General features: G+C 36.4%; 3 protein-coding genes across 3 annotated transcripts; all 3 read left to right on the top strand.

Moving 5' to 3' along the window:
* The first annotated feature begins 7,286 nt into the window (after positions 1-7,286).
* LOC112161986 (cystatin) lies at positions 7,287-8,394 on the top strand. Its single transcript, XM_024297573.2, has 3 exons — positions 7,287-7,537; positions 7,909-8,019; positions 8,212-8,394. Exons 1-3 carry the CDS (start codon positions 7,343-7,345, stop codon positions 8,287-8,289), a joined length of 384 nt encoding a protein of 127 aa, XP_024153341.2. The 5' UTR covers positions 7,287-7,342; the 3' UTR covers positions 8,290-8,394.
* A 1,679-nt stretch (positions 8,395-10,073) lies between these two features.
* Positions 10,074-11,001, top strand: LOC112162003 (cystatin). Its single transcript, XM_024297607.2, has 3 exons — positions 10,074-10,324; positions 10,528-10,638; positions 10,818-11,001. The coding sequence occupies exons 1-3, from the start codon at positions 10,127-10,129 to the stop codon at positions 10,893-10,895; spliced, it is 387 nt and encodes a 128-aa protein (XP_024153375.1). The 5' UTR covers positions 10,074-10,126; the 3' UTR covers positions 10,896-11,001.
* A 2,151-nt stretch (positions 11,002-13,152) lies between these two features.
* Positions 13,153-14,206, top strand: LOC112161970 (cystatin). Its single transcript, XM_036215692.1, has 3 exons — positions 13,153-13,404; positions 13,778-13,885; positions 14,013-14,206. The coding sequence occupies exons 1-3, from the start codon at positions 13,207-13,209 to the stop codon at positions 14,088-14,090; spliced, it is 384 nt and encodes a 127-aa protein (XP_036071585.1). The 5' UTR covers positions 13,153-13,206; the 3' UTR covers positions 14,091-14,206.
* The last annotated feature ends 943 nt before the right edge of the window (positions 14,207-15,149 follow it).

Genomic DNA, 15,149 nt, shown 5'->3' with positions numbered 1-15,149 from the left:
ATATATTAAGAGAAAAAGACAAAATCCACATAAGTAAAAAAAAAAATGGCCTAGGTAAAGTCAATGGGTATCTGTAAAAGATATTTCAGTGCAGACAGGTGCTACCAGCAGTCTCTCAAGTAATACTGGTTTGCAGTTCTTTGGATACTCTTGCCAATGGCTAGGTTTAATATGCTAGCTTCCTGAAGTTACGTGAAATACAGGTTAAAAACTCCACCTTGATCTCACACCAGTCTCCACAAACAGCGATCTGGGTCACGGCACCAAAAGATGTAACCCTCTTGTACTGACACCACTCAGGGAACCTCCGTGACTCTGCATTGTGTTTGTGATCTGATGACAGGAAGTGCCGACCGGAGAGCCCAAGCATCAGAAACAATGGTTGGTTCGGGGATTGCAATCGAGACGAGGACCAGGTAGAACAAGGAGGGCATTTATTTTTCTTTCCAGAGGCACGGTGATCCTTCAAAGCAGTAACAAACGTTCTGAAATCAAAATGGCGCTCAGAACGGACTTTGCCCCCAGGGTACGGTATCCCCTTCAGGTCAAAAAGTGCCACTGCAGTCAAAATTATGAGGCAATAGCACCATCTGGTGGCCATAACTTTCAACTATGCAACACATACAACATTATTCCAAATCAAATCAAATCAAACTTTATTTATAAAAGCGCCTTTCATACTTAAGAGCAACCCAAAGCGCATCACATTTAAAAACAAAACACAATAAAAGCCCAACCCACCCTTCTCACACACACACCCTCCCTATAACACATACACCCATGACCCCACACACAATGAAACTGTAAAACTGTAAAATAATCTTATAAAATAAAATTGAGGCTTGGCTCTGCTATGAGGAAACAGTATTGAGGATTCTATCATACCAGGAGTCAGCTCGGTCAAAGGAACATCGCCACAGCGCCCACCCAGACCGGGACAGCCACGGAGTCCACTCCACAGCTGTGAGGCTGCAGTGCAGGACTCCAGCCGCCCCAGCAAGGGTTGGAACCACGGCAACGACCCCAAACCAAGCAGACAAGCCCTGATATGATAGAACCCACAGGAAATACTGGGGGTAAAATGACAGTAAGATAATAGAATTAAATACATAAAATGTATGTAAAATAAATAAATAACATTGAAATTGAGATAAAATATAAAATTCATAAAGAAGAAAGATAAATGAATAAATAAATAAAATAAATGAATAAAAACTAATTTAATAAATAGGCAGATAAGATCAACTAAAAACAGAATTAAAAAGGTGCGTCTTGAGCCTCTCTTAAAAACCTCTACGGTCTCTGTGGCTCTGAGGTTCTTCGACAGGCTGTTCCAGAGGCGAGAACCGTAATGATGAAACGAAGCCTCACCATATGTTTTGGTCCTCACCTTAGGAACCACTAGCAGGCCGGTTCCAGAGGACCTCTGGGTCCGCGAGGGTTCATACTTTAAAAGAAGATCACTTAAATAAGAAGGCCCAAGACCATAAAAACATTTATAAACCATTAAAAGAATCTTAAAATCAATCCTGAAACGCACAGGGAGCCAATGCAGCGATTTTAAAATTGGTGTAATGTGTTCCCGCCCCCTGGTCCTCGTCAGAACTCGTGCCGCCGAGTTCTGTAATAATTGTAAATTTGTAAGAGATTTTTGAGGTAAACCAGAGAGCAGGGCATTACAGTAATCTAAACGACTAAAAATAAAAGCATGCATCAGCACCTCTGTGCTGGCAAGAGAGAGGAATGGGCGGACTCTGGCAATGTTTTTAAGGTGATAAAATCCTGTCTTAACGACATTTTTAATATGAGGAATAAAATTCAGCTCAGAGTCTAAAAGAACACCCAGGTTTCTCACAGAATGAGAAGGTTTAAAATTCTGAAGATGAGGTAAAATTCTCTCTCTCTTGTCTTCAGGACCGATGATTAAAACTTCTGTTTTGTCCTGGTTGAGCTGAAGGAAGTTCTCTGCCATTCATGACTTTATATCTAAAATACAATTTAAAAGAGTATTTAAAGGTTCAAGGTCATCAGGAGACACAGCGATGTAAAGTTGAGTATCATCAGCATAGCTGTGAAAGTCAACGCCGTGTCTCCTGATGACATCCCCAAGAGGCAACATGTACAAATTAAAAAGTATAGGACCTAAAATTGACCCTTGGGGAACCCCACAACTTATTTCATGGATTCCTGAGGAGTATGTATCCATACTTACATAAAAGTGTCGATCTGAAAGGTAAGAATAAAACCACTTAAGGACATTTCCAGAGAGGCCCACATGACTCCTAAGTCTATTTAATAAAATCTGGTGATCTACTGTATCAAAGGCGGCACTAAGATCCAGCAGCACCAGAACAGAGAGTTTCTGTGAATCTAAATTTATTCTAAGATCATTAACGATCTTTAAAAGAGCCGTCTCTGTACTGTGGTTCATTCTAAAACCAGATTGATATTTTTCTAAAATATTTTTGGGATTTAAAAACTCATGAAGTTGAGTAGCGACACTTTTTTCTATAATTTTACTTAAAAACAGTAAGTTGGATACAGGTCTGTAGTTATCCAGAATATTTGGATCTAAACTGCTCTTCTTCAGAAGGGGCCTCACCACCGCCGTCTTACAGGCAGAGGGGAAGACACCCGTCTGAAGAGAGCACAATGTTATCACAACAGCACGACAGTAGAAAGATCTCTGTATTTCAAACACTTCTATGATGGACATGTTAGTAACTCTGTCAACTATTACTATCAACTACAAAGTTGCATTTAATTGGAAATAGTCTGTTGTTTGTCTTTCTGTCTTATTTACATTATTGTTTGATACAGAGAAGTATGTGTTTTAAATTATTTTATTATAAATTAATTCATTCATTTTTCTGACCGCTTCTTCCCTTTCGGGGTCGCGGGGGTGCCGGAGCCTATCCTAGCTACTGATGGGCGAAGGCGGGGTACACCCTGGACAGGTCGCCAGTCTGTCACAGGGCTTTTTATTATAGATTGATAAAAGAAATTGTTTGTTTGTCCGTGCAACAGTGGACCCACTCTACACCCACTTTAAGATGGTTCATGGGAGTTGTGCTTTGTGTATTTCGAGAAGCTGAAGATCTGAATTCTTAGTGTAATTTTAAGTAATCTCTTTAAAGGCACTATTTCACATTCTGAAGTTATACATATCAAGGAACTCAAGAAACAATTGTTGGAGGACTGTTTGAATTTACAATACTTCATTGTCAAGCAGCACATTTAATATCTTGTTAAATATTGATTTATTTAATACAATTTTTATTTTATTTTCTTAAAAATAAACTAAGCAAACAGCAGAGATAAACATCCATTGACATATACTGTAGATCAAACTTAGTATAAGTTGTTTGACACTGATTAATAAATACATATACATAAGTTTATATCAACATACACCTGTAAATAATTTAATTGTTACTCTTAATCATAAATACATTAACTCTCATATGGCCACGGGGAGCCCTCTGTCCTAAGCCTGGATAAATACAGAGTGTTGTGTCAGGAAGGGCATCTGACTTAAAATCTTTGCCAAACCAAAAATCCAACACAGACAGGAGGTGATTCCTCCTGAAGGGAAAAGGAGAAAACCTGTTAACTCGTATGTATACAGTATATGACAGATAAAACTCTTAAAAATGAGGATTGTCAAAAATAGTTTAATTAATTGCTTGAAAGGGAGTGGGAGGAAGCACACATAAAATCTAACATTGTTTTTTCTAGTTCTTGCCATAATACTGTGTTAAGAATAGATTTAAGCATCACTACTTTTCCAGCGTGGACTTTATCCAAAAAGATAAGATTTTTTCAAAATGAGGCAGTGTTTATCAACTTTTCTTAAAAACGTTTTTGCAGAAATTAAGTTCTTAGAAAGTAATCAAGCATCATAAAAAATATGAATCTAGGCTAAAATAAGATTTTGTAAGGAGATGTCCTTTATAGATAAAGTACAGATAATACACGTTGGGATCCCTGCCTCTGTATGTCTCTTGCTCCACCTCCTTCTCAGCTGGAACCACTTCCCTTTTCAGGACAACAGCATAAAGCCCTGTCAATCTGACATCCACCAGTCTACTCCTTACAATGAACCTCATATGGAAGACTAGGACAACATTTTTCAGATGACAAAAGGACAGACTGTCTTTTTATGTTTTAGTAACAGGTGATCCAGAGGACCCCATAAAGGAAAATAATGGACTTATTTATATAAACATATAAAATGACAAATATAGAGAAATATGAGAACATCAGAAACCTGAAACTTCAATCTGGAGTCATGATATTGGAGAAAAGAAACCTGAATGAGACACAACTAGATATAAAGATTCACTACAGAAAATAAAACCCTGAAAACAACTTAAACAGAAACTAAAATATTGACCTTAAAATGTGCAATCTAAGGGATAAACCTTCTTATCTTTATCATAAAAACAGATTATAATAATCATTGAGATTAATTCAAAAGTCTTCTGGAGAGATGACCCAAAGAAAGTAGTTTTCAGTGTGCTCACTGCTGATTGGCTTGGATTAAAAATCGTTAAAAACTGTTAACATGTTGTATGTAATTTGACAAATATCTCTTTGACATTTTCCTTTTGAATTGACAATAATACACACATAATACTTTTTAGAAAAAGGAAACATCTACAGGCCTGCACGGTGGCGCAGTGGTTAGAGCTCTCGCCTCACAGCGAGAAGGCCCTGGTTTGAATTCCAGCTGGGACCTTTGCCCATCAGTAGCTGGGTTAGGCTCTGGCTCCCCCGCGACCCCAAAAGATAAGAAGATGGATGGATGGATGGATGGATGGATGGATGGATGGAAACATCTACAAATTGAATTTCCTTTTTTGGGTAGCAACACTAAAATGTGGCCTTAAACTTTGGTTGAAGAAAAAAAATGTAATAATGTAAAACGTGTAAAATTTTAAATTATTATTATGATAAAATGATAATTAATATTCTATGTTTGGACCTCAAACATAGAATATTTCAAGATTCCATTTTTTTTATACATTCTGAAGTTGGAAAAATCAAGAATCTTAAGCACCAATTGTTGGAGGACTTTTTGACTTCAATACTTTATTCTCAAACAACTTTTTTTAATGTATTGATAGTTTAAGCATAATTTGAATGTTATCACTCCATGAAGATTGGCAGGTTTTTAAGTCTTGAAGGTGAGAATCACAAAATGAACAATGAAACATGAAAATATGTATAGTTGGCTGAACAGACTCCATGAATATCATGAATCTTTTATGAAGGACAAGACCAAAATTATTTAGAGATCAAAAGAATAGAGACTTTCTCTTGTTTAAATCACACTGACTTATCGTGCCAATGCCAAAATTTGGAAAATCCCTACAACATATATCTGTTGGTGTAAATACTTTTAAAAATGGCTGCTTTTCTGCTGGTTTTACCTCCATAGCAACCATTTAATTTTTTCGGTTCTCCGGGGGTGACGAACAGATCTAAGTAATTTTTAGATTTTGTTTTATGTCAACCACACCCTTATTCCTAATATTTTTCCATTGTATACAATACAGTTTGGTTCAGCTTTAGCCAACAATTAATAAATTACATTTTCACAAAATTCCCGCAACATATGTATATCCCATTTATTTTTCTAAAGCAGCTTCTCAATGATCCTTGAAGGGTTTGGAGGAAACAAAATCCCTTGTAGAAGTTTAAAGTTGTAGAAGATAAATAAGGGGATTTTTTTTTCAAGGTGGTGTCCTCTTCCCAAGGTTAAAGGTCAATAAATCTTGTGGTTGCAGACATGTCTGAATTTCCACCAAATTCCTAAACTACTAAAAAAATTATACAGTGCCCTGGATTTTAAAGGCAATTAGTGGCCTGTATTTATGACTCCGCTGTGTTCTGATGAAAGTGAAATTGAAAATGTGGATGTCAGGTGAAAAAAAATTACATTGAAACAATTTTGTTTTTTTTTTATCACAAAAAATGTTGGACTGCCATCCATTGAGTTCTATATTCTCTAATGTAGTGAACATCGATGTGCGGCAGTTTTCTGCAAAGACTTCTGGGAAATTTCTAGTGCAGTCAGTTTTGGAATCCTAGATGCAGACAGCACTACAAAATGGTGAACGCTCCATATAGAATGTAGTGAAGGAATTTGGATATAGCCTCAGACTGGTGGTGTTGGTGTGAAATGTCATGATGATCGCTCAACCAATAGTTTCCTTTCTCATATTGTGCGAAAAAGTGAAAATCGCCATATTTCACAATTTTCCACAAATTGGCTGCCTAGCCACAGGCCTGTTGTCATCCCATTATAGTTCAAAAATGTCCCACGGATTACCACAAAACAAGTGTTTTGATTTTGTTAGCGGATTTCAAACTTTTTTTACTCTTTTTTTTGTGCCCCATAAGAATTTTGGTCTCATATGGTTATAGAGTTTCTCTCGCTGTGATGTCATCATGTTTTGGGGGGGGGTTGTTTGCTATGTCCAAAATTCATTTTCATTGAATACAAAGTGAGTGTATTTTTGGTCCATTTTTGATACGTGGTGGAGGGGATATTTTCACTCAAAGTCACAGTAAGAAAGAAATTGTGGAAAAAAAAAGAACAGGTCCTTGCCGTCCAAATTTGAAATGGTCGGCTTCAGCATCTTCCAACCCGACCGAATCAGAGTAAGAAATAAATGATAACTAAAAAACAACAAAATTCTTTTGCTAAAGCAGGAGTATTATTTCACTTTACTTTTTTGGACTGAAATTCCTTTAGACCAGAATTAAAATGTCCAATTTACCAGGAAAAAGTTAATTAAAATAACTCCTATCAGTTGTTTTGGGGCTTATCCTCAAAGTAAGCAGGTCCTTTGCTGAATAACCCTAACATCAGAATTTATTACATGCATTTTGGAACAATCTTCTGATATCCACAGTTCAGCAACTGTATATATCCGATAAACAGAAGAAACTCTGGAGTTAAACGAAGCAGGGTTAGTGGTGGACACTTGAGTCTACTGAAGCATGATTCCAGGTAGACAATGGAGTGAGGAGAACAAAAAAAAAACAGTTCTGGATGAAAACAGGACATTTAAAACTTAAACTCAAGAGTCAATCAAGAAAAAACTTTGATAAAAAAAACGATAAGAGAGATCAAGGAGTGACGAAACAGAACAACTTGGGAGTAATTATCAAACCCCAAAACAGACCTGAAACATGATGTCAAAAGAACATCAAGAATGGTCTTGATGTTGATAAACCAAATGCTGATAAACCATGTGTATATAAAAATGGAGCAGGCGTTGAGGTTATTTGTCTGGTTTGACTCTTTGATCGTGTTCAGGGAACAACAAAGATGTGGAAATCTGCTTTTCTTTTCCTCACAGTCCTGCTTGCTGTTGGGTTTAGTACTCGTGACCCAAATGGTGGAGTGGACGCCAACGATCCAGACGTCCAGAAAGCTCTACAAGTTGCCATGGAGGAATACAACAAAAAATCCACAGATATGTATCTCTTCAAAGTGGTGAAGATTAACAGGATTGTGAAAGAGGTTAGTACGTTTTTGCTGATGAGCTCTATAGATGAACAGGATTTGACAGAATCCAAAAACAGCAAATATTATTGAACATATGGTGACAGTCAGGCTGCAGAATGTTACTGGAATACTTGTTCTGCTTTCACACACACTTGAAATTTATTTCTACTTTTTGTAAATTTAAAATTTTTGCTTATTTTTCTTTACACAATGACTTATTTCTTTACTGGGTGTGCTTGAACATAAAAAAGAACAGTTCACCTTTATAGATCTTTCAATCTTTGACCTTTTTTAATTTTCCTTTTTAATGTGTTTTCATTCAAACTGAATTACTGTTTTAGCTTTTATTTCTTTTAAATCAATTAATCTTTCTTTTTCTGATACAGATGTGGGACGGTTACACGTACACCATGGATGTGGTGATTGCACGAACCGTGTGCAGAAGGGGCAGCATGGCTCAGTCTTGTCCTGTCTTCATAAATCCACATCAGGCTAAGGTAGTCATTATATTAATAAAAAAAATGTATTGAAATACAAAATAATTTTTTGTCCTGAAGACATAGTAAAATAACAGTTCATTATCATTTGTTTTTAACTGTATTTTTATAATTTCAAGACTTCGAGATGTCTAAAAAGGCTAAAATTGAAGTTTTTGCATGAATAATGATTTCTGATTATTTGTCTTTCAGTCTTATCGATGCACGTTTGTGGTGTTAAATGGTGGTTTCATACCACAATGGATGCTGCTGGAACAGAGGTGCTATTAGGAGAAAATCACAAGGATTTGTCTGGACTGAAGTTAATGCAGCTTCACTTGAACTGTGAAACACTGAAATGCAGTTTAACCAATAAATAAAGCCAAAATGTAAAAATCGGCTGTTGCTTTGTGTGATCCCCTTTGGCAGCCATGGTGCAGCGCAGCGGTAGGGAGGTCAACCTCTGATCGGAAGATAGAAGGCTGGATTCCCGCTTTGCCCTCCCTTGTGTCAAAGTGTCCTTGGGCAAAACACTGCACGCCACCCTGCCTCTGGTTATAGGTTGGCACCAGTGTTCAGCAGCGGAGCCGCCATCAGTGTGTGAATGTGTGGGACTGTGACCGTAATGTAGAAAAGTACATGTCATTTACCAGTACAGAAAAAAAGGTGGGCCTGTTAAATACTGTATTTTAATTTACTGCAGTAACAGACAGAAACTGTCAGTGACTGCCCTCATGGGACATAGGAGGGTTAGAATGCCGCCTTAGAAAGTATTCCAAAAGCAATCAAACAAAACAATTTTTTTATGAATTGCTCATGTAATCCAGGGGTCTGCAACCTGCGGCTCCAGAGCCACATGATGTGGCTCTTTTACCTCTCCATATTGGCTCTCTGGTTATAAAAATTTGAAAATATACTCCTTTTTCCCTTTAAATTAAGAGTTACTAAATCAGCCTCGAATTGATTTAGATTGGTTAAGCTTATAAATGTATGGCTGAGGTGTCAAGATTTTTATATCCCTGCTGCCCTGAAGAGGCCTTGTTTTCTCTATGCTTCAGTTTTTAACTGAACTTTTTTACAAAAACTTTTGTAAAAAAAAAAAGAAAAATCTGATCTTTATGGGCTTAAAACTCACATAATGTTATGCTGCACAACAATGGTTATTAACTGTTCAGAGGAACACTGGTATGATCTTGTTTGGCACGGGTGTATTTTATTTTGAAAGGAAATCATACAAGATTTTGTCAGAAGTAAAATTAAAAAAACAAAACTTCACATTTTGAGAACATTCTAGCTTCCCCTTGTATTTATGTTTTTATTCACGTCAAAACAGAAATTTTATTCATATTTATTATATTTTTAAAAAATGTAATGAATGCAAAGTGGTGTTACATGTTCTTAAATTGTAAAGTAAGACTTTGTGGCTCCTTTGAGGCTTTGATCAGTAGAAAAAACAAACCCAAATGGCTCTTTTACTGTTAAAGGTTGCAGACCCCTGATGTAATCTGTTCCAGAAACTAGTTTGCATACTTGAATGAGTTTCAGTATGTGCTATAATTTGAATGCAACCTTTTTGGAGAACTGTGTTATAGACCAGAAGAAACTCTGGAGTGAACAGAAGTAGAGGTGGTGGTGGACATGTGAGGCTAAAGAAGAATGATTCCAGGTAGACGATGGAGTGAAGAAAACTAACGGAAGTGATCTGGCAAAGCAGACTGAAAACAGGACATTTAAAACTTGAACTCACAAGGCAATCAAATCAAAACAATGATAAGAGAGAACAAGGAGTAACTAAACAGAAAAATGTTTTGTCTCAAACACTCTATGAGAATAATTATCAAACGCAAAGACAGACAAATAGGTTACTTGAAACTATGGAGAATGATTAGATAAAAGAATAATCTAAAGGAGAAAAAAAGTATTCCTAATATCTATTGTGCATATTACAATCATTAAGATTTATTTAAAAATCCTTGGAGATATGACTCTCAGGAAGTTGAGACTCTCGCTGCTGATAGGCTGAGATTAACCCCCCATGTACTGATAAACCATGTGTATAAAACTGGAGGAAACAGTCTGAATTTGTATCTGGTTCTCTGTCTTTGTCTCCGTTCAAGAAGCAACAAAGATGTGGAAATTGTTTTTTCCTTTCCTAGCAGCCCTGCTTGCTCTTGGGTTTGGCCGACACCGAGACGGTGGAATGGACGCCAACGCCAACGATCCAGACGTCCAGAAAGCTCTACAAGTTGCCATGGATGAATACAACAGAAACTCCCCAGATAATCACCTCTTCAAAGTGGTGACTGTTCTAAGGGTTCAGAAAAAGGTTAGTACCATTTGACTGATGAACTCTGCAGATGAACAGGATTTGATGGGAAAAATTGCTGAACACACGGCCACAGTCAGGCTGCAGAATGTTACTGGAAAACTTTCAGACACATTTGAAATCTATCTTTACAACTTATACTAGACCAACACAAGAAAACAGTACTTTTATACATGTTTAAATCCTTTATTGTCTCTATACAGATGGTGGAAGGCTACATGTACACCCTGACTGTGATAATAGCAAAAACCAGTTGCAGAAAAGGCAGAAGGCATGGGCGGTGCCACATCCTCCTGAATCCACAGCGCGCAGAGGTAGTTATTGCATTAAGATGAAAAAGTATTGAAATAAAAACTTTTGAGTTTTTATTTATTATTATTTGTATATATATTATACTTGTATTATACATTATTATTTGTTTTAACTGTGTTATATTTCATTCTAAACAACCAACAAATGAACTTGTTTGATATTATGAACATTTGTCTTTCAGTTTCATCGATGCAAATTCGTGGTGTTAAACGGTGGGTTTGTACCACAGTGGACGCTGCTGGAACAGAGGTGCTTTTAGGAGAAAATCAAGAGGATTCATCCGGATCGAAGTTGTTTGCAAGTTAACTTGAACTGTGAAGCACTAATATACCAAAGGGTCAATAAACTTTCTATTTTAAACCTGTTGTTGCTTTGAGTGACTGATGCTTAGTCGTCCAAACAATGGTCAACTGTTGTGGAGCTGAGGAAATGGTTTTCCTTAATCTTTTATATAGACAAAAAAAAAACTTTTAGGTGTATAAACAAATATTTGTGTTCGGTAAAATGAACTTGAAACAAAACACAGAAGCTAATTCAGAAAAGAACGAGGCATTTCAATATAAAATGAATGTATTACATTTTGTGACAAAAACACATCATCTTAATACCAAAGCATTACATAAGAGATAATGCCAAACGAGATGTCAATATCTGACGATGTGGAGGCGTGAACCATATGACGCAATAAGTCTGTTAATTTCAGAGAACGGACACCTCAAAGGGCATTGCCCCACCTATACCATGGTCACTTACAGAAGCAATAAATATGAAGTCAATTTTTAGTACTTTTATATATATATATATATATATATATATATTTACATTTAAATTGTTTTTGTTTTTCACAAGAGGTAGACTATTTGATATGTGGTGTGATGCATTGTCATGGAAACAGTTACTGATCCTGTACCAACCTCACTCTGCTGCAGCTGGTGTATGAGGTCTAACCAGTGGAGGAAAGTGATATAAATGACACAAAGAATCATGTTAGGTGATACAAAGCTCAATTTTAGAGGGAAATTTCACCTTGTTTTTGTCCAGATGATAAAGATGAAGTTTGTTTCCAAGAAACAAGATTCCACAAGAAGTTTGCAAGTTAGCTTTTTTTTATAAATAAATAAAATGTCCACCAACAACTCTGATCATAAAATATGTTATTAACTGACAAAATATTTTTTTTTACAAAAATGTCTTCACTATATAAAAAATAAAGTAGTGTATATTCAGTCTATTATTGCATTCAATATTTATGATTTGCCTTTAATGATTAAATATCCATTCTTGCTCCTGTATTTTGTTAAATGATTTCTTTCCCAAAAATACAACTTATATAATCTTTTTTTTCCCTCTATTATGCATTTTAGGCAGCTACAGTTTATACTCTGAACTGACTTATATAAAAATAGGGTATATTGTCTCATGATTTCGGATCTTCACACAAGTCCTGGTGTCCTTGTCTTCCTTGTCTTCTGTCTCCCTCTTTTGGTTCTTTACGCTAGCGCATTCCTCTGGCCTGTCTCTGCTGGGATCAGTTTTGTCTCCAAAGGTGCGCTGGATTACTGACACACCATCTGCATTTAGAAGGGTTTTTGCCATCCCAGTCTGTCAGCAAACACCAAGTGGTATTGAACTGACAGCTATGATAAGGATAACTGTGGCCTCCATTCTTTTTTTTTTGATGACTTCTTTGTCACCCAGCTTGATAAACAGCACTGGAAACTTATCACACCACCTTCCTGTAGAAATCAAACTTTTTTCTGGAGATACTTAAGTTTCCTGATTGTTACCCAAACGTCAATGCAAAATCCAAGTTCCTTATTGGTCAAAGTTTGACCTGGTTCAAGTTTCAATGTGCGTTCAATGGCCAGGAGTTTTGTACGTAAAGGCCGACAACGGTTGTAGAAATGTGTGTTGCTATGTGTGAATGCAGGAGTTTAGAATACGGAAGCCTTAAACGGACATTTACTCATGTTTACACAGACTTTTCATTGAAAGTGGTCGCATGAATGCCCGTTCCGAAGGCGGTGTGATCATAGCTTAAAAGGAACTACAAGACAGACTTGTGTTCCTCTTAAGATGCAGCCACTCTTCTCCATGACTCTCCACTGGCCAGACAACCCCAAAAAAACTCCTTCTGAAAGAGACTTCCTCATGACTGACATTGTTAGAAATATCAGTGTGAAAATAAAAAGATGAACAGATTTCTTTCAAGTTTCTTAAATGTACAGGAGACAAAAAATGATGTGAAAGTACAATACAGGACAGAAGTGTTTGTACTGAGGTCACTGCTTATCCAGCGTGGCATTTTTCTGAGAATTTTTTCCCTGTTGGAGGATAAACTGAATCTTTATTATCTTATTGTTGGACTACATTTGTCAGTTTTCTTGAAAACGTATTTTTGCTGATATTGTTTCTTAGAAAACAGACAGATATGAGAACACAAAGTCATGTCAATAATAAGATTCCTAAAGTGTCATCATTTGTGCGATTTGGCTGCATGTATAAAAGGGGATCAACATTCAGGTTATTTGTCTGGTTTAGTGTCTTTGGATGCGTACAGGAAGTGCAGGATGTGGAAGCTTGCTGTTCTTTTTCTCACAGCCCTGTTTGCTGTCGGCTTTGGTCAAATGCCAGGAGGTGTGACGGATATAGACATCAACGATGAAGGAGCCCAATTTGCTCTGAACCATGCTATGGAGAAATACAACAGAGACTCCAATGACGTTTACCTCTACAAAGTGGTGAAGGTGATCAAGGTTCAAGGACAGGTTAGTCACATTTGCACTAGAAACCCTGCAGAATAACAGGATTAGATGAAATGTGAGAAACTTAAAACTGCTTTAAAACTAACCTTTAGAGAGCCTATCTTTAACCTCAGGTCTTTATTGAATCTGAACAGATACAGTTTTTATGTAAAGTTTTTACGTGGATAAATTAATATCTATAGACTGAATTTTTGTAGGCAATTTTCTATATGAAAAACCTTTTTAGGGGTTATGCATTGCGAGTGAATTATGTTTTGGTCTTTTTTAAATCTTTTTTTTAAATCAATGTCAGTGTTAAATTTAAAGGGCATTTAAATTCTATTTATTCATTGTTTATTTTTCAATGACAACACTTTGTTTTCTTTATCTCCAACAGGTGGTGGAGGGGTACAAGTACATTATAACTGTACGAATTGCAAGAACCCTGTGCAGGAAGGACAGTGTGATTGGATTGTGCTCCATCACAAATCACCCTAACGTTAAGGTAGTTATTGTTGAAAGGAAACAAACTCAATTTTATAAAAATTCTAAATTCTTTTTTCTCCTGAAGAGACAATAAAACGCTTTAAGTTTGTCTGTACAATTGTTCATTTCTGATTCTTGTCTTTCAGATTTTCCTTTGCAAATTCGTCGTGTGGAGCCGTCCATGGCTCAATGATTGGCAGGTGCTAGAAGCAAAGTGCCATTAGAAAACCAAAATGGAGGTCCTGATATCTTCAAAATTGCCTTTAGAAATGAAAATATTCTTTTTCTAAAAGTGCAAAACTACAACGGCATCCGAACAATAAAACCTTTAATTCAAAAACTGATGATTCAGGTCTTTCATGCTTTATTGTGATCAGAGCTTATGGTACTTGACTAAATATTAGTCATCTGTTAGTTATCATTATCTGCAGGATAAACACTTATAAAAATAATAACTTTCTGTCTGAACTTTCCATCTAAATTTGACCATCGTTTTGCACCATTTTCCTCTCAAGTTAATTAAAATGAAGATGTCATGTTTTTTTCATGCTTAATTTTCTTAAAACTACAAAAGTTAAGAAAAAAAGAAACTGAAAAATAACAAGAATTTATTAATACACTTCCTTTTCAGACAAATAAGCTTGTAAACATTCAATTATAAACTGAGACTCTTTGCATACTTATGGCCATCAGCAGTCACTGACCATATTGTTTTTGCATATATATATATATACTACACATAGCCATTTATGGCAAAAGTAATTTACATAGAGCATTCAATAAAACAGATCCAAGTTCTTAGTGCCTTAAAAACTGAAATATTAAAAAGTATTTGTATTGGACACAAGGAAAGATCACCAACTTCTCATATTTAATTGTATTTAACTTAAAGGGGCCCTACAGTGAAAAATTCTACTTTTTGAGGTTTTAAATGCATTTTACTGTTCCGTCCTCAGTAAAAAGAACTCCAAAGTAATCCTGTAAAAAGGTGCATTGTCTGCAGCAGCCCCTCCCATACCCACAAAAACAAGCGGGTGGAAACGTGCTGACCCAGGATCGATACCAACCACTCCCCCCAAGAAGAGTCTGCTCAGCTCCGCCCCCATACTAGCACAACCTTCAGTTTCTCCACAGAGCTTGTGATGATCAGCAAAACAACTATCTTCCAATTGTGTCCTGTCTGACTTTAGATGTGCCGCTTCTTTAAGAGGGGTGTTGTGAAGCGTGTGTAGTGATGACCAGGCAAACTAATGACATATATATCGAATGTGCATCCACCTTTG

Source organism: Oryzias melastigma, linkage group LG15 (genome assembly GCF_002922805.2).
Source record: "Oryzias melastigma strain HK-1 linkage group LG15, ASM292280v2, whole genome shotgun sequence".
Taxonomy (NCBI): domain Eukaryota; kingdom Metazoa; phylum Chordata; class Actinopteri; order Beloniformes; family Adrianichthyidae; genus Oryzias; species Oryzias melastigma.
The sequence above is the reverse complement of the archived record's forward strand: the minus strand, read 5'-3'. Positions and strand labels throughout refer to the sequence as shown.

What these genes read in the sequence shown, in the direction of transcription:
- LOC112161986 (XM_024297573.2), top strand. Translation starts at nt 7,343, where the DNA reads ATGTGGAAATCTGCTTTTCTTTTCCTCACAGTCCTGCTTGCTGTTGGG. An exon ending in TTAACAGGATTGTGAAAGAG is followed by an intron (nt 7,538 to 7,908) that starts GTTAGTACGTTT and finishes TTTCTGATACAG; the next exon opens with ATGTGGGACGGTTACACGTA. An exon ending in TAAATCCACATCAGGCTAAG is followed by an intron (nt 8,020 to 8,211) that starts GTAGTCATTATA and finishes TTTGTCTTTCAG; the next exon opens with TCTTATCGATGCACGTTTGT.
- LOC112162003 (XM_024297607.2), top strand. Translation starts at nt 10,127, where the DNA reads ATGTGGAAATTGTTTTTTCCTTTCCTAGCAGCCCTGCTTGCTCTTGGG. An exon ending in TTCTAAGGGTTCAGAAAAAG is followed by an intron (nt 10,325 to 10,527) that starts GTTAGTACCATT and finishes GTCTCTATACAG; the next exon opens with ATGGTGGAAGGCTACATGTA. An exon ending in TGAATCCACAGCGCGCAGAG is followed by an intron (nt 10,639 to 10,817) that starts GTAGTTATTGCA and finishes TTTGTCTTTCAG; the next exon opens with TTTCATCGATGCAAATTCGT.
- LOC112161970 (XM_036215692.1), top strand. Translation starts at nt 13,207, where the DNA reads ATGTGGAAGCTTGCTGTTCTTTTTCTCACAGCCCTGTTTGCTGTCGGC. An exon ending in TGATCAAGGTTCAAGGACAG is followed by an intron (nt 13,405 to 13,777) that starts GTTAGTCACATT and finishes TATCTCCAACAG; the next exon opens with GTGGTGGAGGGGTACAAGTA. An exon ending in CAAATCACCCTAACGTTAAG is followed by an intron (nt 13,886 to 14,012) that starts GTAGTTATTGTT and finishes CTTGTCTTTCAG; the next exon opens with ATTTTCCTTTGCAAATTCGT.